This window comes from Psammomys obesus, unplaced genomic scaffold, assembly GCF_907164565.1.
Source record: "Psammomys obesus unplaced genomic scaffold, mPsaObe1.curated_primary_1811, whole genome shotgun sequence".
In the NCBI taxonomy this organism is placed as follows: Eukaryota; Metazoa; Chordata; class Mammalia; order Rodentia; family Muridae; genus Psammomys; species Psammomys obesus.
In genome coordinates, this window is record NW_026588752.1 from 11,006,064 (window position 1) to 11,032,629 (window position 26,566).

At 48.2% G+C, this 26,566-nt stretch overlaps 1 protein-coding gene across 3 annotated transcripts in view; it reads right to left on the reverse strand.

Annotated features, from left to right (window-relative positions):
* Positions 1–26,566, reverse strand: part of Kcnip1 (potassium voltage-gated channel interacting protein 1) — a 335,910-nt gene that overhangs the window by 167,329 nt on the left and 142,015 nt on the right. Inside the window, exons 1-2 of one of the 3 annotated variants that reach the window (XM_055604591.1) lie at positions 7,490–7,547; positions 7,261–7,378 (exon numbers count right to left, since the gene is read on the reverse strand). The exons of 1 other annotated variant lie outside the window; for it this stretch is intronic. In XM_055604591.1, the coding sequence (XP_055460566.1) occupies positions 7,261–7,321 (61 nt within the window). In that variant the 5' untranslated portion in view covers positions 7,322–7,378; positions 7,490–7,547. Of the gene's footprint in view, positions 1–7,260; positions 7,710–26,566 lie in introns of those variants that run through there. One more of the 3 variants, XM_055604590.1, reaches the window with a different exon arrangement.

A 26,566-nucleotide genomic window follows, 5' to 3' on the forward strand; every position in this document is an offset into this window, starting at 1 on the left:
CACACACACACACACACACACACACACACACACACACACACACACACGATCAGACTTGAGCTGAGGATGCTGTATATTTGCAAATGTATAGCATCTGGCTGCTTTGCGTGGATAACCACTCATGAACTGTTTGAGCCCTCCTGCCCATCCAGACCATGTGAAACCCTGAGTTGGCTGCCTACCACTGAAGGTCTGAGCTTCTAACAGACTTGAAGATGCTTAAATGGTTGCTCGACCCTTCCCTGACAGCCATGATGGCTGTAACAAAGGGAGCAAAATCTAGTTCACATAAATGATTAGAGGAGAGAGGTTTAATCCTATTAATGAATTTGCTAATTGGCCTTCTGCCCCCAATCATTTCAAACTCCAGCTTTCACAGCGCCAAGATGAAATGGAAGCAGATCCAGAGGTGGTTTTAAATAGGCTAAGAGTGTTTTCCTTGGAGCCGGCAGGCAGCTCACTGCTCAGTATGGCTAATGAAAAGCTTCAATCTCTCCTTGAATACTACTTTCTATATCCACATGCCATTTTGACTGTCCCCTAGCCCCCCCAGGCTCCTGCTATGAGGCCAGGAGGGAGGAGGCTGGTATGAGGCTTCAAAACTTGGACTCTGCCATTGGTCTGAACAAAGCTCTTCTGGCCTTAGGGCCCCAGCAAACCATTTCCCTTCTTAGAGCCTCGGTTTTCCCAGATGCAAAATGGGAACTAGCACAGCAGCTTGTCTTGCAGTATTGAAGTAAAGCAACCCAGGAGTAGGAAGAAGAAGGTCCCTGGCATTTTGCAGTGGCTTGGTCAGTTTTAGGTAGTGATATTTAATTCCCAACCTCATGGTTGGGAATTTCTGTTACCAACTGAACTTGACAATTTCCCATAGGTGGGAATGACTATGAAATGGCTCAGAATGCCAGTGACTATGGCTATGATGGCTCTGGGTCTCTGGGTCTCAGAATAAAAGATCACAGCTGAAAGGGATAGAGCAACCTACAAACAGAGAGACACAGGAGTTAAGCCTCTGTAACCTTGACCCAGTGGTCCTGACCATCATTCACCTTTCTTTCAGTACGCTGATTTTAATGAGGTCTCATTCTTGCTTCGGGGCAGGCTTTTGATATGGTCTGGAATAGTAAGAATAAATCTAAGTATTCTCATCATGGCTAGCACATGGGAAAAGAGCAATATCCCACCTGACTACAGCTACTTCTAGAAGGTGACCTATTTAAAATAGCACCTGGAGGGAGCTGAAGAGCTGAAACTGGTTTCTCTGAGAGCCCCAGGACCCTTGGTCTCTCTCCCTCTCTTTCCTTTCTAATTCTGTTCCTTCCTGGCCTGATGAATGGAAATGCTGGCTCCAGGGCCATTATGCGGAATGTTGCAGGCTTCCCCCCCAGGTGCAGACTCGGATCTTGGATTTCTCCTCTGCACGGAAGTGCTCCTGTGCTCCTTAGTCATCCCCCCCCCCCCACCCCGGCCCATCCATTCTTTCCTCCACACAGCCGGCATCCATCAAGTCTAGACCAGGTGTCAGGCTTGCCTGGGGTTTTGGAATAAGAATCAGCCCCCGAGATCCAGGCAGAGGGACAATCGTGTAAAGCCATAACACTTGCCTCAGTGTGTACGGATCTAAGTTTGTGGGTGGATGTGTGTGGCATCAGCAGACATAGAGGACCACAGAGGAGGGAGAAGTGCTCTTCCTGCAGAAATGTGGTATGATGTTGGGTGGGCCCTTGCAGAATATGTAGGAGTTCACCAGGTTATTGGGGGCTGGGGGATAGAGGTGGAGGAGGCACAAGAGCTAGAGTTGATCTTCGGCAGAAAGGACAGCAGAGAACAACATTAGAGCGTAAAGATAGGATTAATCAAGTGAACAAATGAATGGGTGGACATGTAGGCCAGGTAGCAGTAGACCCGGAAACAAGAGGTGATGTTGGAGATCAATCGCTGCCTTTCTTCCTGCAAGTGTGAAGCCAAGAGTTATGCCATCCTCTCTCCACTTTCCCTACAGACACTACATACCTATTGGTAGCCAGAACATCGCAGGACCTTCTAAACTGTGCTCTAGAAGGTACTTCCCATAAGTTTTTAACTCTCTGCACTAAAGTTTTCTGTGTTTTTGATTCCTCCACGTTTTCCTGTGGGTGTTGTTACGGAGGTTTGTCCCTTCTGAAGCTCCTGTTAGAGCTTAATTTCCATCATGAAGTATTAAGAGGGTGGAAAATTGAACTATCAAGTTTAGAGCCTTTGGGAGGTTAGTGATTAGGATTCAATAAGGTCTTCAGAGTGGAGCTCCATCACTGAGTGCTGGGGGCTTTAAAGAAGAAAGGAAACTCCAGGGGTACCTCTCGCCCCGGGATGCCCTGTGTGCTTCAGGACTCTGCCAGCAAGATGTCACCACACGGGCTACTTCAGCCTCTGACCTCTAGAGCTGCAGACCAAAATAAGCCTTTTTTTTCTTTTAAATCACTCTTCTGTGGTCTTGCGTCGTTAGCAGCAGCCATGAGCTGAGACAAATGCTTAGGTACAGGAACCATGCAGCAGAACCATTACTGTTCTTCATAAAAAGATAGTCTTCTGCTACAGTTTTTCCAGGACTTCATCATTCATTCATTCATTCATTCATTCATTCATTCACTCATTATTTATGGATTCAGTCATTTAATCACATACCCACTCATTCAATCATCCTCTGCCATTCATTTGATTATTCACTTACTTCTTCATTCATTGTTCTCGTTTATCGATGCTCTTATTTGTGCAATCATCCATCATTCACTCATCTATGAGGGAATGCACTCCCTCCCTCACACATTTCCTGAGCAGAGCCCTTCTAGGTAGACAAAGGGATCTTAGTCTTGGTCCTGTTCCTGGAACCAGACTGAGAGCACCTCTGATTTCAAGCAGCATGTCTCTTTACCACAAATCCAGTGAATTTCGGGAGTTGGGAAGTAGAAACACTGTTCTTGGCACCTCCTTCTAAATGGTAAACAGATTCAGTACACCTCACAGACAAAGCCAATTCAAAACCAACAGACCAAATAACAGAACTCATTCAGGCAGAGGAACTAGTAGCTGAAAATTCCAGTGGGTAAGCTAACTTTTCCTAGGGGGACTGCCATTCTTACGAATCATGATGAGGGACCAACCATCTCACTGTTTATAGGTTCTATTGAAAACCTTTTGCTGAGTACCTACTAGGTGCAAAGAACCAAGCCAGGGACTGTGAAGAATGACTCAGACACATTCATGACTATGAAACAGTCACGGTGAGGGTTAATACTTCCATTGACTGATTCCAAACATGATTTGTGAGTCAGGAGAGTGTACGCCTTAAAAAATGTTACGAATTCAGATGGGAGAAGTCACTTCTCTCTGGGGCTTGAAGAAGACTTCTTGAATATAGAAACAGCTGAGCAAGTTCTTGGAATGTGGGTAGAATTTGAATTAGTAGGTGAGATAGGGATTGGCTTACAGAGCTTAAATGATGAACAGAGATGCTGAGAGGGAAAAAGCCTATGGTCACACATGTCTATTGGTTGGTGCTCCCATTTCACAGGTGATGAAAAGGGTATTTCTAAGGCAAAGTAATTTGCCAATGGTCTCTGAGCCTAGGCTGGTGTGATTTGGGACCACCACTTCCTCAAGACTCTCTGCCCATCGGTGCCTCCCAAGGCTCTCTAGGATTAACATAACACCCTATCCACCAACTTCAAGGCTAGGCTCATCAGGAATTCGAAGCCTCCACAATTTTCCAATGGTATCTCCAATTTTTAACCCACAAGATTAGTCTCATGTTTGATTCTATTTTGCCATGTTACCTGGTAAAATTCATCTGATATCCATGGGATATCTCAGTGAATCAGTGGGCACCATGGAGGTCTAAAGCTCAGCCTCTCAAAGTTCTGAATATTGCGCTTGGTTGTCAAGAAGTGGGAACTCAGCCACCTAAGCAACATGGGCTGTTTGCTTATAGGCAAGTCTCTGTAATAAGGAGCTGGTCTAGCATTTTCCTGAAGTCTCCTGAGTCCCATGAAGCCTGCAGCTGTACCTGCGTGCTCCTTCTTTGCTTAGCCTTCACACCATAGCCATCCCCACTCACATATTCAAGCCTAAGAGCAGAGTCTTTGAAAGAAAAAGCACACATGAAACAGTCTAAAAAAAAACAAAACAACAACAACAACAACAAAAAACAAAAATCAAAAACCTCTACCTAGGACTGAGGACAGCGCCTGTAACCCGCAGGCAAGGTTTTTCCCATTTTCATTAAAGACACACCAAGATTCCAAACAGATGACAGAAAGTGAACTCTATGTTTTTGTTCTGTGGCAAGGCTCTTAAATTACTTTAGATTTCCACCGCCTTCAGGGAGTGCTCCCTGGGCTTGAGGTTGGGCTAGGTGACTTCTTTTCCCAGCTCTAAGCACATAGAATTGCTGTCCTGTTTTTATAGATGTGCATGTATTTCTGAGTTTTGTTTCTAAGCACTTGGAGCTGTAGCTGAGTCAGCTGTGATGTTTCTAGGATCAGCCACAGTGCAGAGGGTTAGTAGGCAGCAGCAAAGGCTCAGCATCCTAGTGCCTGGGTTTTGGTGCTCCTTATCTGTAGAGGGCTTGAAAAGCGTTCCAGAAATAAGCTGTATGACTCTCAACAATATCACCTACTTGCAGGATACCCTTATTCTGGGCATTCAGATGGCCTAAGCAGTGCAGCCCTACACTGAACAGGACCTAAAAGTTGCTGACCACTGATTACATCCAGGGTCTGTGCAAAGCACTTGCCTTCCATCATCTCCGAAACACATATAGCTATTTTAAGATGATAACTACTACTGTCCCTGATTCACAGTGGAAGAAAATAAGGCTTAGTCATACAGCTAAGTGCATGGTGGAGCCTGGATTTGAACCCAGCAGGGGACAGATTCTTCTGTTGAAAATGCCCACCATCCTCTTCTGACTGCATCTAATTAGATTTGAGCCTGACATCTCAGAGATCAGAGCAGCGGTCCCTTCAGCAGCACAAAAAAAAAAAGCTTTAGAATCCAAGGACCAAATGCCAAATGGAACCTGAAAAAAATGTCCAGTAAAATGCCTCCTCTTTACAGAGATCAAACAGTAAAGGAGAAAGTGACCAGAGCAGGATAGGATGCCTGATTGTGAGCCTCCCAGTAGAGCCCTGTCAGTGTCCCTAAGCTCCCCTATTCCTAAGCTTCTCCCCTTAGGAGGATCCTGTACTGATTTGCACTGTGATGGACAAGAAAGTGAGGCTGGACTCACTGGGTTAGGGAGGTATTTTGTTGCCCTTGTGGACAGTTCAGGCTAAACTCTACTGCTCTGAGTAGAAGGAGTTAGCTTGGGGACCCACCCAGTGAACCTAGACACGCTTATAAAGCTCAAATAAGAATATGCAGATAAAACACTGTGCCAGGCACAGTGTGCGTCGATTCACTCTCGTTTTTCTTAAGTTCCAGGGAGAGAGAAGGAGAGTGCTGTGGTCTCTGGAATCCTGCAGGAACTGTCCCCAGGTGATCTGGATTTGGCAGTGAGAGACTGGAATGGTAGATGGTAATATCTGAACCCTACAGCTCTATGCATCGCCATCCTTTCGCTCTTAGAATATATGAGATGAGGTACTCCCTTCCTCCATGTTCTCCCCGCTTCTCATGAAAGGCGGCATTCTCATCCATTTGCTGGATCTGAAAACTGAGGCTTAGAGGAAGTGACGTTTGCCCGAGGTCCAAGGCTGAAGTGATAGGGCTGAGATTCTCCCTTACACTCCACTAGATTATGGAGACATTGACCTCTCTGTGATGCCTCTCAAGGAGATACAGGCATCATAGGTAATTTTAAAGAAACCCAAGCTAATTGTGTACTAGGGTCTCTTCTGTGGCCAGTGGGACCTCATGTTGTTAAGATGAAGGATGGGGGAGCTGACTTGGACTTGGTGCTGAATACCGTCCCAGTTAAGGAGCACCTCGGGATCCAGGAGAGGAAGAACTCAGAGCACCAAGACCCTGGGACATGTTTTGCAGATGTGCCTTTCTCTGGGCTGCTGGAAGGAACCAATGCCTTCCCTGCAGGGCACAGAACTGAGCAAACAGGCAGAAGCCCCTTCCGCTTCTTGTCTGCTGTGCAAGCCTGACCTCATCACCTGGGCCCTGCACCTGCAGATGTCTTTCCGTGGTCCTCAGCCAGCTTCTCTCTGAGGACCCTTTCTTCCTGGGTATTTCTATGTACTAGGGCCATCTATCACCCTAACACAGCTCTGGTCACCAGCCAGCATTAAGGTGTGTACTGTCCCTCCCCACCTGTAGTCAGAATATGTGAAATATCAGAACTTGGACATTTAAGTGTGAAACTATTTAGAAACCTTCTACTATCTGCAATGGCGTTTGAGCATTAAGCAAACCAAGCTTGTCATTATCTCTTCTCCTGATTGTTTCCAATCTCTTCATCTCTATAAGCAACTTTCTGCCTGTTGAAAAAGAGGCCTGCATTGTGTGCCTTGGCCCAACAAGGTCACCCGACATCTGACAACTGTCCCAATGGTGATGGGCATGCCGCAACTGGAGACAGGCAGCTGTGGAGCAGGCTCTTGACCGGGGGATCCCAGGATATGTGAGCTTTGCACCCCAGCAACCTCTTTACAGTTCTCCCTGTCCCCCTGAACTTCTCAGACCTTAGCAGAACAGCCGTGTTGTGTGTGTTGTGTGCTCTTTTCTACAGACTCCCGAGTCCCAGGACCTGCGCCTGGGGGTTCTACCACCTGGATGTAGCTGATTCCTTTCGGCTTGCAGAGCTCTGCTTTAAGGGTGGACAGCCGAATCACTGTCTCCCTCATGGTTAGGCTCCCAGGTCAACACCTGGTAAGGCATGGCCGTTCCCAGGGAGGCATGCACGAGTATGAGCACCCTTGCTGGATGCTTGAGGTTGCACCAACGTCAGCCCTCATGGGAGCGGGAAGAGCCTCCCAACATTTCCGCCCAGCCCAGAGCAGGCGGTTTTCCCCACCTGTGAATCTGCCTGGTCTTGCTCCCTAGAAGAGAAGGGTACACACACCGCTGCTGGAGCCCAGCTCCCACTTTGGCTGCTGCCCCTGGGCTCTCACACCAACCCTCCCACGAGGATCTTACTCCCTTGGATAGAAGAGGCTGTCCAGAACCTTCATGGACAGTGAATTTAGAACTATGGGAGACAGGCATTTCACCCCAGCACAACACCCAATACCCCCAGAGCTATTAGGGCTAGCAAAGTGAGGGCAGAGAGCTTACCTTTAGAGGGTCGCCTTTGTTTAGTCTGCAGGGACGAGAAGGTGCCCATGACAGCCCCCATGGCAGCGAAGACTTGTGTGCGACTTGGGACCCCAGGCCCTGTCTCCTCTCCCCTCCCCTGAAAACAAATCGGTGTGGATTGTCCACTCTGAATGGAAGGAGAGAAAAAAAAAAGCAAGAAAGCAAAAAAGAAAGAAAGAAAGAAAGAAAAAAGCCCCGGGCAGCTTGCCTGCAGCTTGGTATTCAGAGAGCGTGGGGCCGGGGCGCCTGGAGCTTGTAGCTGCTGCCGTCTTCAGCCGGGCACATGAACTGACTCCCAGGGCCAGCGGCTCGCGGGAGCCTTCGCGGGCGGCCCCCCTGGCGGACACCTAGTCGGGCCACTGGCCTCAGCGAGGGCCAAACCCCGAGCCCCGAAGCCTGCCTGATGCTGGACACGGGGCCGGCGCGCCCGCCCGGCCGAGGCTGCCGAGCCCGCGCCGCGTGCGGTGCGGGAGCCGCGCTCCGCCCGCCCCTGCAGCGGCCCGGCCGCTCCGCCCCGCGCTCGGGCTGGGTCTCAGGGGGCCGAGTACCAATCATGAATGAACGGCGCCGGGGACTGGCGCGGAGCGGAGTCGGGCTACGCACCGGGTGGGGAGGGGGTTGGGGGAGCGGAAGCACCCTTGAGGACCGAAGAGGGGCTGGGGGGGGGGCTGTCTGCACTGTACTTCCCCCGGCTGTGTGGGACACGGGGATGCCCTCTTGGGCACCTGGCTGGTGGATGCAGCGTGGGAAGTGGGCAGCAGGTGGCCCCCAGGATGAACGTGAATATGTGTGTGTGTGTGTGTGTGTGTGTGTGTGTGTGAGGGTGTGTGTGTGTACATGATGGAGAGTGTTAAGATTTCATTTGACTTCAGAGAAAAATCACATTTAACCACTGCCTGCCTTCCTGGGGTGGGGGAAAGTGTGCCCCACCCAGAAAGGGTTGTCATCAGGAAGAAGGGGTCCCCTGAACTCTGTAGGAGGTGTTGGGGACCTGCAAAATCCCCCAGGACCAGGGCTCATTTCTAGTGACAGGAAGTGGGGAGAAGGAAGTAGGTGCGGGGGTCCCCCTTAGGCCCTTGCTGCCCCTCGCCCTCTCCTCTCCCTCTCCCTAACCTCCTCTGTTCTCTTGCTTGCAGAACATTCATCTGTGGGTAGTTCTTGAGTTAGTACCCCAGCTGGGGGTAACCCTTGAATTTAGAAAGCAGTCTCCCTTCCGTGTGCCCTCCCCCCTCAGGTGACAAGGATCCTCAAGCTCCATTTCAGCTTTCCAATGATAAGGCAACTCCTGGGAACCTGTGGCCTCACCTCCTGGTGGCAGCTGGTGACAGGAGTGTCCCTAGAAGCTCAGACATTCCCTTTTCTCCAGCCCCACTGCCTGTCTCCCCTGTCTGCACAGAGAATTAATTCCACATGCGTTTGCACTGACAATTCCTGACCCATACCGCTCCCAGACCTCCATCCAGTTGTGTCCTTTGCATCACACAGACACACGCTGTGTTTGGAGCTCACAGCATCCCTCAACATATGGCTTCATAAATACACACACACACACATATATATACATACTACCATGAACATATGGGCACAGGTCCCTCAAGCCCACGCAGACATGATGCTGCACACAGACTCCAAACCACAACACACACATGGGGGAGCATCTGTAAAACCTCAGCCAGGACCCTCATATGTGCACACGGTGCAAAAAGACCATTGGCTCTTATACACATGAACTTCTGCATACAGGAGTACACTTAACTCCAGGCATATAGGACCAGTGAGGAGCTCTCTCTCTTCATCCCACCCATTAGTTGCCCTTCAGGGCCCCACATGGCCTGTAACTTGGCTCAGGGACTCGGAATAGGGTACTTCACCTCGGCAGCACTTAACAACTGTCCAGATCCCGACATGCGTCCTATACACGCAGCTGGGAAAGTGCGCTCAGTGCTGTCTGCTCCTTCGTTTGCATGGTCCACTGCTGTGAAACCACATCACCCTTTTGTGATACCCACAAAAGCCCCATAGACTAGTTGGTTCAGGGCTGCCATTTCCCTGGAGAGAAACTGAGGCTTGTCTAGAATGAGGGACTTGTCTGAAGTTGTCGAGCCAGAAGTTGGAGTTAGAGTTCATTATTCATGTCTCTGTCATATTCATCCCAGGGTCATTCTTGTTGGCAGATGAGGGCACTAGGAGGCCTCTGGGCTGAAAGGAGCCAATGCAAAGCTCAGCTCTCCACCAAATGTTTCAGGCTCACCTGAGTCTCTTCTCCTGGAACGCTGGGTGATGATGAACATAAGAGGTGGAGGAAGGACTAAAGTCTGGGTTCCTAGAAGATCACTAGTGTGACTCAGGGAACAGAGGAGGGCTCCTTGTTGAGGAGAACATAGTACTGCCTCAGGGGTCTTTGCTGCTTTCTCAGGGATGCCCTACCAAACTGCTCCTCCTGGCTCTGTTAGTCACATGATCTCAGTGCTCATAAGCAGGGTAATATTTGGAAGGTGGCCAAGGTGCTACTCTCATTTCCTAGCTACAGCCCTCCAATGAAGCAGCCTACAGAGGAACCTCTCTGCGTTACAGGCATGGGTAAATTCCTCTAGAGGTGTTGCATTCCTTTGCCTCTGAGCTGTGAGAATAGCATGAAGTCACCAACGTGAAGTGCCAGCGGCTGAGCCTTTTGTACATACAATATGAAGTACATACAGTATGAATATTCATACAATATGAAGTAGCCTGGCTTGTTCCACCGTTCTCGCTGTGTATTGGTTGTGCTTTGCGGAAGCTAGCCACACAGGCTCTTGCATCTCCACCAGGAGCCTCTCCTGGCCCCCAGCCTTTGGCGTTTCCATGGCACTTAAGGCTTCTTTTCCAACCTTACAACCTTTGATCCCATTGTCTTTTTTTTTTTTTTTTTTTTTTTTTTTTCTGTCTGGCTTTCCCTACACACTGCTTTAGTATTACCTATCTGTTCAGCTGCTGGTCCGACGCAAGTGGAGTCAATCTGTGGAAAGGGGAGAGGAAGGAAAAGGGTGCCTTCTCCTCCCAGGGTCTTAGTTACTTCTCAATCACTGTGAAGAGATACCATGACCAAGGCAACTATTAGAAGAAAGAGTTTACTGGGGAATTGCTTACAGTTTCAGAGGGGGAGTCCATGCCTTTCAGGCCAGGGAGCTTGGCAGGCAGGCAGGCAGGCAGGTATGGTATTGGAGAAGTAGCTAAGTTCTTACAGTCTTATGCACAAAGACAGCTAATCTGACTTTTGAAACCTCAAAGCCCATCCCCAGCGACACACCTCCAACAAGGCCACACGTCCTAAACTTTAAAGTCCCACAACAAGGAACCAACTAATGGCCCCTTATAGGGGCTGCTCTCATTCAAACTACCGCACTCAGTGGTCACTTATTTAATAAAAATCGATGACTGATAGATTATTCTTGATTACTTAAGAAGCACACTCTTCTCAAGTGCAGATTCACTCACTCACTCCCTCTCTCACTCACTCATTCAACAACTGTTGTTGGCATATCTGCCCTCAACCAAACAGTTACACCTCACAATAGCCCATTTATTGTCTATATTACTCGAAGGGGTAGCTATTACCTGCAGATAAAGCAGCACATACCACACACACTGTGCAACAGAAGAGCATCATCACAAGGGAGATGCTCACAAAGAAGGCTGAGGAATACATGGAGAAGAACACAAGGAAGAAGAGAGAAGGGAGGAGCCCCCTGTCCTGCCTCTTGGGAACTTGCACAACAGCAGCAGATTATGTGGAGAGGGAGTGCAGGGACTTCCTAAGAAGCACACCGTCAGTCACCCTGGCTGCAGGAGTTATTTGTCCTGTAGTTTCTAACAGGAAGTGCTGGCTACCATGAGACTCACCCTACCTGCCCCTACCTGAGCTGCACATCCCTCTACTCTGCAGCTGAGCTTGCTTGTTTGTGTCCCGTGTCCAGCTCTTGACTCCTCTCTCATCTATCCTAGTACTAACTAAAGTTTTGTGTACCCCATATTTGTTACCTTAAAGCCGTAATCCCTAGCCTGGCTGCATTTGGAGTCTCAAGGTTAAATGAGGGCAGAAGGGTAGAACTCTGGTTTTATAGACTTTCTCTTTTAAGGAAACAATACCATGCCCGCTCCATGTCCTCAACATGCTCACAGATGGGTGTGCATAGGCCATTTGTGATCAAGGACAGCAACCTCACCACACTTCAGCTCTTCACTGTGGACTTCCGTGTCTGCAACTGCGTGGGACAGACAGGTCCTTACTGCCTGAGTCACCTTGAGCATGCTCAGACTACACTCTCAGAATGCTCAGGAAGCAAGGCTTGCCCTCAGACACGAACTTCTAAATAGTACTCCTTTAGCTCATTCCTCTGAGGTTGTTCAGAGGAAGGGGGTAAGGTGGTCAGAGGTCTGTGGGGATCCTGGGAAAGAAAGCGTGCGAGTGCTTGTCTGATCATACTTAACATAAAGCCTGTTCTCCCTTTCTCCTCTATCTGTTCTCCCGCTCTCTTCCCTTTCTTTCCTCCCTTACTTCATTCCTCCCTTGTCCACCTTACCTTTCTTTGTCCCTTTCTCTTTTCCTTCCCTCATTCTTCATTCTTTCCTCCACCTCACTTCTTCCCTTCCATCAGGTCGATGGCAATTTCTCGCACCACAAACAGAAGTAATGGAGTGTCTGGAGTTCGGAAGCTGGTAGAACTGAATTCAGGTCCACACCACCCCACCCCACCCCTTGCGGTGTGACGCTGGGCATAATGAGTATTTTTTTCTGAGCCCTGCTTTCATCTTGCACATCACATGGACACTTCCCTCACCCTGCTGCTGTGAGGTTGGTGAGATACTTCTTGCAAAGCCCTTAGTAGGTGCCTAATACATAGATGAGCGTAGGATCAAGTGTGGACACCTTTTGTTTCTGCTGCTGTTTCTGCAGCATGGTGCTGCATTAATGGGTATGAAACCGAGTAAGCCTCAGCCTTCCCTGTGGCTTCCATCTTTGCTCATCATCCGAGAAATCTATTCTCAGGGTCCCCATCTGGTATTAAAAGACTGGTAGTGAAAGCAGAGAACGTGGTTGGCACCTGATCATGTACAGTTCAGAGCTATGCTCTCCGCTTCATGTGCCATTTCCCAAATGTTCGGCATGCGTAAGTCAGGCCTCCTCAAATAGACTGGAAGTTTTAGAAAGCAAAGGCCAAGGCTCCTGCTTCGTATACAACTCCCCTCACCCCTCACCCAGGAAGCTAAGTCTGGTCCAGAGCCTCCTCAGGCACTCCTCCACACACATCCAACCTGACACCAGTCAGGATGGAAAGATGACTTTGTCACTTAGCTCCCGAGGTCAAGTCCTTTTTACTAAATGTGTGTGTCCACTTCCTTGTTTGACACATGAATGTAGCCCCTTCATGAGTTGGCATGAGAACTTGGCAAAGACTGAAATGAGAAAGGATGTCAGTCCTCTCCCGAAAGCACATGGCAGGCATGTTGCCATTTACTCGGGGCTCATTTAGTTATTCGTTCATTGACTCTGCACATGTTCATTAAGCATCATTTGTCTGTCAGGCTCTATCCTGATCACACGAGTAAGAGACAGCAAGAAGTCCTGAGCTCGGGGAGCTGCTAGTGTGTGGCTTCAGACTATCCACCCAGTAGATCAACCCCTCACAATCTCATTTCCTGCTGGAGAGTTTGGGTGGCAGGTGCTTGGGGGATCCTCACAGGACAGAGCTGTGCACAGGCACAGTAGAGTGTCAGAGGCCAGGGACGTGAATGCCATTGAACAGGTCTCGGGCACAGGAGGAACATCCTCTCAGGCTGTGTCACTGTGCATCAAGCATGGCCTCACCTGTCAAAGCTGATCATGTTCTCTTGGGAGGAGGACTCGTGGGAGCTGCAGGGGAAGGGAGGAGGGGTTTGGGAACACCCTAATGCACAGGCTCTGACACGTGTCCTGATGGCTGCACTGCCCCCGAGGGATCCCCCTTCACGCTCCAGCTCTGGCACAGCCTCCACTGGGGCCGGGTGAGTTCAGACAGAGTGCAGCCACCCACGCAGCTGAGATGCTGGCAGCAGAGTGCTGAGTTACCCAGATTCTGCGGGGGAAGGGGAATTCCTGGAGCCCAGAGGCTTGGTGCCCAGGGGAGGCTTCATGGACCTGATCGAGTGGCTCTCCCTGGATGGCTAAGGGAAGATGGGTGGATTCAGATCTGTTCAAACAGGAAAGTGTCAGGAGGCACTGTCAACCTTTCCCCCTAGAGCAACCTTGTACACATGAGCACACACAAAGCACGTTTGTATACATTTGGTTAAGAAACTCCACCCATGGAGGAAGGAAGAAGGGAGGGCATGACCTGCTTACCTCTGAGCTGCGTGACAGTTTGCACATCCATAAGATAGGAATGGTAATACCCAGGGTTAGCTGAGGGCAGCGTTTAAGGGTCTCTGTGGAAGGTTTGGAGGGCTGCGAGGCTCAAGGTCATTGTGACGTTGACCTTCGTGTAGTCACCAGTCACACGGGGTGACAGTGCTGAGTGAGCCCCTTTTGCTCGTCACAGCCGAGCCTGCCTTGGGGCTGACAGGCCTGTGCTTACTGTGCTGCTCACAGTCTCAGGGGATGAAAATCTGATAAAGAACTGTCACATCCCAACCATCTCCTGGGGACTGTCAGAATCCTCTCTCTGTGTGAGTGTGCCATCCAGGATTCCAAGCCTGATTCTGGCCTCTGGCCAGCCCCACTCAAAATCCTAGGATAAGTATAAGTTGAGACCACGAAATTCAGAGGTCTAGGACAGCTTAGGGAGGTGAAAGTGACAGTAGAGGAACCACACACAAAGGCTGAGAGTCAGAGGGGTTGGAGCATCAGGGATGAGGTTCTGAGCAGGTGTGGGGCAAAGGTGAGGCTGTGTGTCCTCATCCCTTGCCTGTCCTTGGTATTGAGCTTTGTGGCAGACCTTCACTGTGAAATTCACTCCGAACTTCTTGTCTTTCTCACGAATGTGCAGACTGTGGCTCCCTCTCATCTCCTTGGGCAAGTGTGTTCATTCCCTGGCATCATTCTTCTCTGGTTATGTAATCATTATGTTAACGAGGGCAGCCATCCTCCTTGGAGTTCTTGCCATGTTCCAGTCACATGCCTAGCCTCACTTAATCATTTCAATAGCCCCATGTGGCCAGCACTTTCATTAGCTCTCATTTAGTATATGAGGCACCTAAGGCGCCGAGAGGGTGCTAGCCTCTCCAAATGTCATACAGAAAGTAAGTGACAGAGCTGGCCTACAGTTTAGTCTCTGTGTTTTTGGAGCCCACAGCCCCCATTCCCTGACACTCTGGAAACTGGCATTTTTTTTTTCCTCTGGGGAGGCAGAAGCATACCAGGAACTGGAAAATATAGTACATTTTCTCAGAGCTGAATGATAGAAGCCAAGTGAGGGTCCTGGACCCTGTGAATGACAGACACAACTCTCAGGGCACCCATGGTCCTCTGGAGAGGGGGTGCAGCATCCATGTCCACAGCCTGCTAGAGCATGTGCAGGATCTGTTTTCCTTCCACTGATTCTACAAATGAAGACCCAGGAGAAAGAGATCAGGGAGTGGGGAGGGAAAGGCAGCCGGAGGACCTGATGATTAGCAATAATGCCAGCTCTGAGTGGATGAATGCCCCCAGTGCCACACCGCAGCGCTGAACCTGTCAGCATGCTCCAGTTCCCAGTGCGCCCAGCTGTCCGGGAGTAGAGCAGCCCCAGCGGAGGGATAGATGGACTCCTGCCACCGCTGTGCTGAGGGCTGACTCAGGACAAGGTCTGCGGAAACAAGGCAGTGTAGAGCTGGGAAGATGTTCACGGAATTTGCTGTTTCCTGTGACCGCATTCTCAGCCTCACATTTGAGACCTGTGGCTTTCCACTGCCTGTGTCGTCATGATGTAGAAATGGTGGGTCACTTCCTTGGTTTTTGACTCACGGAGGTTTAGCATTAGATAAAAAGCGCTGGAACGCTCTATCTATTAGCGGTTAGTAAGAGAGCAGCAGAGGGAGATTTCATCCTTGACAGTCTCAGGGGAAGCTTGGGGGTTGGTATCGGCTTAGCACATGGGAAGCACGGCCTCCAGCAGGATGCGGAAGCTGAGAGAAGAACTGCAAAGGCTGGATATGGCTAGAGAGCTCTCCCAGCTCCAGCCCTTTCTGTGTAGGAAAACTGCACAGCTGCTGGCCTCATGCCTACACGAAGCAAGAGAGTCCTGATCTGTCCCTTCTGGGTGAAGCTGCCAGGGAGAGAAATCATGCCCCTGAGGCAGAGATTGGCCTGCTCAGAAGTCACAGGGAGCCAGCAAATGTCTGGTCTAGGCTGAGGTGCCCCAGCTGCGACCCAATGGCACCGTGAGTGGAGTGGGCACAAGAAGCGAACGTCTGGGGGCTGCATAGCTGAATACTGCAGTGCTATGTAAGGCTACCCCAAGTATTCAGGCAGTGCTGGCGACCGGGTATCATGAACTAACTGGTATTTCTCTATCGCTGAGAGAAATGGAAAGTTGGAACAGAAATTAAAGCTCAGCCATTTGTGAAATAGGCAGAGCAACATCGCCGGCACATCGGCGTAAGCTGTGGATAAAGAGATTCCGGCAGAGTCCCCGTGGCAGATAATGTTCTCTTCTCCATTTCAGAGATTAGCAAACTGAGGTACAGATTGATGATGAAATTTGCCCCACACACAAACCTGACATGATCTGTAGAGTAAGTCTCTGAGCTCAGCTCTGTCTGCCTTCAAGGCCTGAGTTGTTCTCCACTCAGATGGGTAGGCAGAGGGGAACAAGGAGCTAGAGGGAAAGAGGGTAGTGAGTGCAGCATCATGAAGAAGTGGAGTGACAAAGGCATTCACTTGTTCCTCCATACTTCAGAATGGCTACCCTGCATTACAGAAGAATGGCTGGGGGACACATTAGTCTTGAACGGCAGCACAGAACCCATTGTACGTAGGCCAGCACGTCCAAGGGCAGGGTCGGTGGAAGGAGGAGGCAGCAGCTCCAGCAGCAGTGGCAATCCTGGAACAATTGCTACCTATGTTCCTGAGAAGACCACCCTTTCCCCTAGGAGCTGAGGGAGAGGGTAGAGGGCATGGGAGTCCAGGTTGGTTCTCCCCTCTCTGTGTTTTATGCAAAGTCTCACGTCCTTGTTTCCACAGCCTTGGCAATGGTTGCTCATTGGGCCCCTTCTGGTTTCTGTTGTTTCATTTTACACTGAGCTGACCCACAACATCTGAGTGTGTTGAGTTCATTCTGGTGTTGCTAATTGATAGTCCTGGGCTCACTTCGGGACTGGAGGTTTTATGGTGCATTACTATTTGTTCCCACAGCTCAGGGGTATTCTAGGCAGGTGAGCCTCACATTCAGCCTGATGTGCAATGTAGAAGAGATATAGTCCTTAAAGAGCCAATGAAGATCCTTTCCCAGTCTGTAGGCTGTCATTTTGTTCTGACGACAGTGCCCTTTGCTTTACGGAAGCTTTTCAATTTCATGAGGTTCCATTTATTGATTGTTGCTCTTAGAGCCTGTGCTGTTGGTGTTCTGTCTCCTGTGCCAATGAGTTCTAGGCTCTTCCCCACTTTTTCTTCTAACCGATTTAGTGTATCTGGTTTTATGTTGAGGTCTTTGTTGCTAGGCCACAGAGGAGGACATTGCAGCCAGTCCTGGAGATACCTGATAAGCTAGGGTCAGATGGAAGGGGAGGAGGACCTCCCCTATCAGTAGACTTGGAAAGAGGCAGGGAGGAGATGAAAGAGGGAGGGAGGGAGGGTGGGATTGGGAGGGAATTAGGAAGGGGGCTACGGCTGGGATACAAAGTAAATAACCTGTGATTAATATAAAAAATAAAAATTATAAAAAAAAGAATCAATGATGCTGAGTGAGGGGAGGCTAAGGAAGGTTAAAGATCTGAGACCAGAGCCCTAACAAAGAGCTTCCCGCACCTGCAGTTTCTGGAGTATCTGCCATCTCTGATGTAAGACCTCCTAGCCACTTCCTCTTCCAGAAATCTAGCCAACTTGGGGTCATTCTTGGGGTCCTGCTGGAACTCCCTTGTCCTGGAATAGCACCAACAATGCAGAGAAAGGTAAGGTAGACACAAGTTTTGCCCTCAGGAAGTTCACAGTCCTGAGGAGACCATTTGAAGACAGAGATAGGTCAATATCAGAAGCCACATCAGCTTAGAGAAGGGACATATGATTTAATTTAAGAAATAAAAACAAGAGGGCAAATTGGACCTCAGAAGGCTGTTCGAAAGAGATGTTTGAGTTGAGCCTTATAAGACAGTAAGAATTTGCCAACCAAAGGCTACTGTCAGCAAATGATTTCACTTATGGACCTCCCCTTTCCCCAGTACCATAGGCATCAGCCTATTTCAAACTCATAGAAAAAAGCCTGCTGGGCCAGGCAACAGAGCATCACAAACCCCATTTATGGATTTCCCAAGCCTAGAGCTGGAGAAAGCAGATACAAACATCATGGGTGGCTTAATAAAGCCTGTGATCCATGATTGAAATGAGGGGCTGAGTCAGCCAGAAGCAGCTGGATCGTCCCAAAGCTCTGGGGACGGAACCTTCCCAGCTTCTGTATAAACCTATATTAGTCAGATTTCTGTCATAACAATACCTGAGAAAAATCAGCATGTGAAGACGAAAGGTTTACTGTGCTCTGGGCCTGTGGTGGCACACTGACTTTCTTTTTTCTGCTGTAAAATAGCCCAACAAAAGCAACTGAAGGGTGGAAGGTTTTATCTGGGCTGTTAGTACCAGCCCATTGTGACGGTAGGAGCTTGAGGCAGCTGGTCACATCACATGGGCAGTCGGGAAGCAGAGGGAGATGAATGCCATCACTTAGTTCATTTTTATTCAGGCCAGGATCCAGCCTATGAAATGTCACTTCCTACGTTTAGGATGAGTCATCTTACCTCAGTTTACCTAAGCAGGAAAATCTCTCATAAGCACTCTCATAGTTTTCTTTCCTAGGTGATTCTAGTCCTGTCGAGTTGATATTAATATACAACACTGTAAGTCTACCCCCCTTGTCAACTTAATATTCAAACAAATCACTTTAAAATTACAATGTCTTATCCTTTGTCCCCATAGGTTCTTGCCCATCTCATAATGCAAACATGCATTTCAGCCCAACTTCAAAACCACCTATAGTATTTAACAGTTTCAACACAGTTAAAAAGTGTAAATGGAGAGTCTCTTCTAAGATGCAAGTTAGCTCTTAACTATGAGCACCTGTATAATCAAAACCAAATTACATAGTTCAACCATACAATGTCACAGAGTAAACATCTTCATTCCAAAACAAAAGAATAAAGCAAGGAATGGTTAGACCAAAGCAACACCAAAACCCAGCTGGCAAAAGACCAAATTTTGCAACTCTATATCCATCCAGCATCTGGGACTCCTGATAAAACCAACTGGGCCCCGAACACCTTAGATATAGCCCCTGCCTCCAGCTCTGTTGCTTATAGCATATGCAGTTTTGTTTATGGCTAAGCTTTGCTGCATGCCCATAGCTTGTGCCAGTAAATGTCCCATGGTTCTGGCATCTACAGCATCTTGGGGTGCCCATCACATCACTCTCACAACTTCACATTGTTACCTTGGAGGGACTCCTTATAGAAACTCTGTGCCATACATTGCCTGTCCTCAGATAATTCTCTGTAACCATGAAGCTAACTCTCTGCGATCCTCCTCATAATCTTGCATCTTTTATGACAATGCCAGAACCATATGGGTGATGCTGCCAAGTTCTGCCAAGTTCCCAGGAGTGTGAAGAATAGGGATTGGTACAGAGAGAAGGGTGATGGGGCCTGATCCCAATGAAGCACAGCTTAGTAGCTTTGTGTGATGATTTGAAGAAAACACTTCCCTAAGCATTTGCTTTCAAGGAGCTGAGAACTCCTTCAGCTGAATGCTCTGTTCAAACTCTCTGCTTTCAAATAAATTTGCATATTTAAAAGTTAGAGCCTTTGCATACTGTCTTTGTTTACCTTCTTATTTTAATGTATAAGATTAGAGTAAAAATAAAATCACCCTACTCACGGGGGGGGGGGGGGGGGGGGGGGGGGGGGGGGAGTTAGAGCCTTTGGTGGATAGAATCTTACTCCCTCCTGTTCCCCACACACTCTTACTGTCTTGAGATGGGGCAGGATAGTCCCCCTCCCCCTTTTGCAGCTCTCATGGTTGTAATTTTTAAGTTGCACAAGCTTTTATCCTCAACAAATTGTACATTTTAAATGTGCCAAACCTTATGCTATTGTCACTATAGACTTGGATAAGTGCAGTAAGCAGAAACCATACCACAGCCTGAATGTTTCCCTGTCTTGAAATTTCTTCCATCAGACAAACTGATTAGTCCATTATCTTTAAATTCAACCTCATTCAAGTTCTCAGAACATGCACAGAATGAAGCATATATATATTCTATATATTTACCAAAAACCTCACACAAATGATTCTTGATCCACCTCCCAATAAAACCCTCACTCTTTTCAAAGACCTCATGATCCAGGACTCCATTTTCCAAGTTTCTCTCGGCATTTCTGTATGTTCCAGGATCTCAACAGAATGGCTCACTAAGCTCTGCTTCCATCATACTAGCCTAAACTACCAAACACTTCCACATTTCAGCCACAAAATATTTTGGAAGAGTTATATGTTCAGGTTTATCACAGCAGCAGCCTCACTTCCCTGTACTACTTTCTGTATTAGTTACTTTTCCTACTGATACAATAAAATGCCTGGGCCAAAGCAGCTTTAAAAGGAAAGAGTTTATTTTTCCTCCCTGGAAAACAAGGTCTCCCATGGAGCTGCTGTGCTAAAAGGGACTTGATATGTCCACCCTGGACTTCTCCATTCACAGGTGCTCTAGAATCAGCAGAAAGAGGAATAGGCTTAGGACACTATGATCTTGAGTATGGAGATACTTTCACTTCCATGAGTTTCTATCTAGAACTGGACCAAATTTACTCTTTGCTTCCTGTGAGGTACAACATCATGAGTACATGAAAAGGCTTCTGCCCCCAAATGTTTCTTCTTTCCCTTGACTGAAAGTTGGCATTAATATGGAATTTAAACTAGAATATAAATGGCTGATATTATGTCATGAGCAGGATTGCCTGCAGTAGTGGTTCGCAATTGCCTAGGGAAGTGTTTCCCTAGAGTCAGCACACAAAGGGCACTTCAAGGTTGGAGATGTAGATTATGGCAGAACTCAAAGGCCATTATTGATGAGAAAGGTTTCCACATGTAACCAGCAGTATAAATCCTGGCTGAAGATTTGCACCAGGCAACTTTCTCTTGACTTCTTTCTGTTGGAAAGTCATTTTTTATTGTGCCATGTACTGAAATGGAAGTTTCTGCTTTTTTGGAAGACTCAGTTTTGTCATGTGATGTTTTGCTGTAAGCTCTCTCATTTGAGGGATGTGACTTTGGCCAGCTGAGAACATCCATGAGTGGACTCTGAGGAGAGAAGACATATAGAAGCCCACACACAATGAAACATGGCTTTTGGGGTCTTTGTGCTTCCGACACTTGACTTCGCAGAGAAAAATGTTCCAGAGAACTTCTCGGGGGAAACCAACTGCGTCTTGTGACTTTCACTGACTTGTAGTGCTAATTTGTGTTGCTGCTTAGTTGTTGGCCTTTGGACTGGACTTCCAGTGTCCTGACAACTGAGTTTGGTAATCCCCCAAAGACCCATCAAACCTAACCAGCAGACACTAGATAAACGAGGTTTACAGCCCTTTTCCTTGCTAATCTAGCTAAGGTAGGGGGAAGTGGGAGGTTGGAAGGGAGGTAAAGGGAGGTGTTTATGAACCCTAAACTAAGTAGGTTTGGTGAAAAATCTATGGCTGCAACATATTCATTAATTCATCTGCTCACTATTGATTGATTGCTATCATACTCCACACCTGCACATACCTGTTTTTGCTGAAGGCATGGGCATACACCCACGACCGGCTCTGAGACTTTTTCTGCTTCCTGCAGCCCAGGGGCCTAAATTCTGAAGAAGATAAGAGTTTTCTTTAAGTATAATATTTGGGGTGCATGAACTTGGTGGGGCATGGGAGAAACAGGGACCCAGGCAGTGTGAAAAAGTGGGCAGGTGCAGAGAGAAGGGTAATGAGGCTGGGTTGCAATACCAAGAGGAGACAGAGGGAGCAGAGGGCAGAATCTGAGGTCCCTCGGCAGGGTTGGGATCTCATTCTTGGAGCAATGAGTAGCCCTAGGGAGTTTTCTAAATAGTATTTTTATTCTGAGAGGATCACAGACTCAAAGGTAATGCTGATGAGTAGTAGCACCTTGCATACCATGGCTAAATACTCACACCAGGACCTGCCATTGGCACCAACCACATCCCTGGCTCAGTGCTCAGTGCTCAGTGCTCACCAATATTGCTGGTTCCGACTTGGCTGTGCATATAGTCCTGTACTGTGTCTCCCTGTGGATTTGGATAACCAACATCAGTTAAGATGTATGTATGTCTTTGTGTGAACAAAAGGATCCCTGAGAAGCTTGGTTAGAGACTCCTTTTAGCCTTTACAGAAGGAGAATGCTCAGAAGAGAAGCCAGGTTAGGGTCTGATCCTCTGGGTCAAGGTCATGGCCTGCATGACTTTGGCTGCCCTAAGAGGCCTTTAGGCAAATACCTTCCAAGTGGGAGTTTACACTAATAATTCCATTGGGAGTTTGTTTGGAAGTCTTCACTTTGCAGCTAAATAGTGTAAACTGAGAGGCTCAACAGCTCAACCACAGTCATGCAGAATGGCCTGTCACCTGCCTCAAACAGTCATGGTAAGGAATACTGTTTCTCTTCACACTCTCTACCAGTGTGTGTGTGTGTGTGTGTGTGTGTGTGTGTGTGTTGATGGAAGGGGGGGGAATGGGAATGGGCAAAGGGTTCTTAAAGCCTGAAAGTCCTCCCCTGTGTATACTTCCTGAATGCTGCATGCATCTCAGGACCTCTGGCATGGTTGTGGCACAGGAAGAGAGAAGACCCTGGACTTCCCATGTTTTTGGTAGATCCCAGTGAAAAAACCGATTTCCTGAGGCTAGATGCTAGGAATGGCTTTGGGGTCTAGGTCCCAGCAGTTTTGAAGGTCTCTTCTTCCCTGTTTGAGCCTTTCTACCTCCCAAATAATTAACAAGAGAGGTATGCTTAGTATCATTTCAGAAGCAAGCACAGTGCTGGATCTGAAAATCTCTGTCCCAGATAATGAATTATTTTGTGTAGTGGTTTGCTCAGAAATACCCTTGGATAGGATGCTATGTGGGGTCAAGAAGCAGGATATAAAGAGCAGGGTAGGGCAAGATGGAGAGAAGAAAATCCATCAGCTTGGGGCCTTTGTCCTTATAGCAGCCATTAGCCCTGGATGACCACCCCGACCATGCCATGACCAGGCCTTGGCAGCTACCAGACAGAATCATTGCTTTCCAGCTCTTAGACACATGATCCTGGCTTTCTCTTTTCCCCAGGGCGTTTCTGCTGTTTCTGGTAGGCGTTCTCCTCTGTCAGGGGCACCGCTGAGGTGATGGATGGAGCTGTCTCACCCCCTTCTTGTGCTTCTGAACCTCCAGGCTCCTCTGTCACTGTGGTAGAGCCTTGATCTCAGTCTTCCATCTGCCCTACCAGTGCCCTCCAGGCTCGGGGGAGCAGACCAGGTCTCCTCTTTATTGCTAGCGATACTCACTTGCTAAGCCTCTGTGAACACAGGCCTTGCCACAGCCATGCTGGCTCAGCTCCTCCACACACTATCCATCCACAGAGAAGCATGGGAAAGCCTCAGTGGGTTCTTAAAGGCTTTGCCTGTCCACATGGAACTTCTTTCACCTCCAACCCATGCTCAGCACACTTTTTCACACCCTCTACCAAATGCTTTTTCTGGCCCTGGATTCTGCACATTCTGGTGCACCTCATCCTGGAAGCCTTTCCCGTGTTCAACAACACCTTACTCTCCAGCCAGAGCTGCCTTCTCCAGTGACTGCCTTCTACAGAGCTGAATGTTGGACCCTGGGCTTGGTACCTCATGGGCTGCATACAGTAAGCTATGAAGGGATTAGTGGGTGGACGGACGGATGGATGGATGGATGGATGGGGGATGAATGGGGGATGGATGGAGGGATGGATGGATGTATACACCTACAGTTCATCCTCTTGCACACCTAACCACATTACTTTTTGGTTTGTTTACTGCTTCGCAGGAAACCTTTGAGGGAAGGAAGCTTTTCTTCAGTACTACTTTCCTTTTCCCCCAGCCCAGGGCTGTTCAATAAACTCCCATCTGTATCAGGGAGGTGATAAAGGCCTCTCTACCTGCAATTTGATGAAACCTGTGAAGTGTGTTCCCAGAAAAACACAGTAAAACATGGCATCAATTTCAAGAGCCCCTGGCATCCCTGGGATCTACAGTTGTGAGAAAGAAAAACAAAATGATAGACGACATTAAAAGATATTTTCGTTGTTATTTGGCATGTTAAGGTGTTTGCTAAGAGCCTGATGCAGCTGTTATCAGAGGTCACAGCATATTAAGAAATTAACTCATTCTGCTTGAGTTTGGGTATCTTGGGTGTGTGAAACTCAAGGACCCCAGTAGAGAAAAGTGACTTTTAAGGACCTATAGAGCCTAATAGGTTAGGCAGAGGGAGAACACAGCAAGCACAGGGGAAGCTCAGCAGGCACTTATGCAGAAAAGAGGGGAGTGAGGAGCTGAGGGGGCAGCGTTTTCCTGGATGACAAAAGTTCCCCATGCACATGCGACTGTACGTGTTACATGGTGAGCTTCATCCTGGGGCATGTAGACTGGGGTGGTTAATTTTATGTACTAACGTAACATGTGTTTATGCACAGGTGTCTGGTTTCACACCAGCCTAGCAGCCTACATGTTGAGAGTAGACAATGTTTTCACATGCAGTTAACCAGTCAGAGCAAAGCAGCTCACCCTCTACAACATGGATGGATGGACTGTGGGCATCTGTAAGGCTCCTGACAGGAGACTGAAATCTGTCTCCAGGCTCTCTCTCTCTCTCTCTCTCTCTCTCTCTCTCTCTCTCTCTCCCCCTCCTTCCTTCTCTTCTTCTCCCTCGCTGCCTCTCCTACCCAGTGTCTCACCTTGAACACCTACTAAATTGCAGTTTGTATCTCTATTAAGAATGCTCATCAGTAAAGGGAAACAGGAACTGTCTCTGACATGAAATCAGTGGCTGGCTCTTTGATCACCTCCCCCTGAGTGGGGAGCAGCCTTACCAGGCCACAGAAGATGACAATGCAGCCACTCTGGATGAGACCTGATAAGTTAGGGTCAGATGGAAGGGGAGGAGGACCTCCCCTATCAGTTGCCTTGGAGAGGGGTATGGGAGGAGATGAGAGAGGGAGGATGGAATTGGGAGGGGACTACAGCTGGGATGTAAAGTAAATAAACTGTAAATAAGTAACATATATACATACATACATGCATACATACATATACATATATAAAAAATAAAGTGGAGACTGGACAAGGAAGAAAAAATGCTCATCAGTGAGGGTTTAGATACGTTAGTTAAACCGTCTAATCTAAGGGCACAGGGTGACCCAGTGTGGCCCATTCAGGCCTCAGCAAGGCATTTTGATGCAGCTGCAGTACTGTGTAGCTTTGGGCTTATTTAATTTATTTTTTTTAATTTGCAAGCAACAGAAATTCAGTCTAGAAATGATGAGAGGATGGGGGGGGAGAGCTCGCAATCAGAAAACGTATAGCAATCAAATTCGAAAGCTGCCAGGACAGTTAAGACATCTTGGCATCGGGAATTTACCAGCTGCATTTCCGCAGGGCAGATCAGCTGCCATCACCTTTCTATCTCAGTTACTTTACTCAGAAGCACACACTCTCCCCAAAGAGAGTAGGCCTAGGCACTGCTCAACTTTTGAGCAGGAGTCAATGCCCTTAAACCTTCCTACAAGTTGTGTTGTCCTGAAAGCACACTCAGGGCTGGCCAAATGGTGGTGAAAGCTGGCAGGGAGAGCCATACACATGCACCATGGAACAACACTGAAATTATAGCCAGCCAGTAAGTGAGTGCAAGCCCGGGCCACGGGTTTGGATGACTGCATCCGTATCATATCGCAGTAAGGATGTTGGCTCTGCCTCTAGTGTGTCAGGGCCACAGCTACCTGTTGCTAGTGCACAAAGCCCTGGAAGGACTAAAGCAGGCTGGGCAGGCCCCTCATACTTTACAGATCTTGATCAATCACTTGGCTTCGCTGAACTTCAGAGCAGAGCATCAGACTTGATACCCACATGTTTCTGGAATAATAAAATAAAGTCACAGGGAAGATGCCCAACTCAAGGTCTTCTGCATTCTGCACACATTCTGCTTTTTTTTTCTTCTTCTAGGGAAGGTCTCCAGTCTTGACAATAATGCTGGGTCTGGAAGAAGGGCGTGAAAATCTTTTCCAGTCTGTTTTCAATTATAGCCATGAGCTGCATGACAACAGTTTCCATTGAGTGTGTACCATGTATAAGATAAGACCAATGGAGAGCTGGGGCCAGCATCCTAGTGAAGCCTATTGCTCACATGTGTGTGGTGACAGCAGGGCGAACACACTGCCCGTCACAAAAGACCATAGTGCCCCTAGTTACGTACAGTGCATGGCATTGGATAATCATAACAAATGGCCATGCCTGCCTTGTATATTTACTGTAGTGTACTTTTAATCATGGTTTTAGCATGCCCCCCCCCACCTATGAAACAGTTTATGGAAATCAGTGTTCTGAGCTATGGGGGCAGTGACCTCATCCATTTCCTTTATAACATCCTTTGATGGCACCAGGAGGCCATGCCAGACAATAGGTCTGCTCACACAATGCTAGACCTGCCTAATGACATAGTCCTTCCTCAGGAGGATCCTGGCATTAAGCAATACATGCCTGTGATCAGAGAGCCGAGGCTGGGGCCAGGACCCAAAGTGTGGGTCCTTGGATTGAGCTGAGTTGCCCTTTCTTTAGGGCTCTTTACTTTCTCCTTTTCCTGCACATAACAGGCACAGACACGGTGCCCAAGCTGTTCTCCATCCTCTGATAACTGTGTTCTCAGATTTACCCCTCCCAGGCCCATGAGAAGAGAACAGAAGCTCAGCCCCTGAGAGACGGAGGGTGGGTCCCATGGAGAAGCAGACTTATCCTAGCTCCTTTGTAGATTCCTAGAGGTGTTTTCCAGAATTGACCTCACAAGTGTGTGTGTGTGTGTGTGTGTGTGTGTGTGTGTGTGTGTGTGTGTG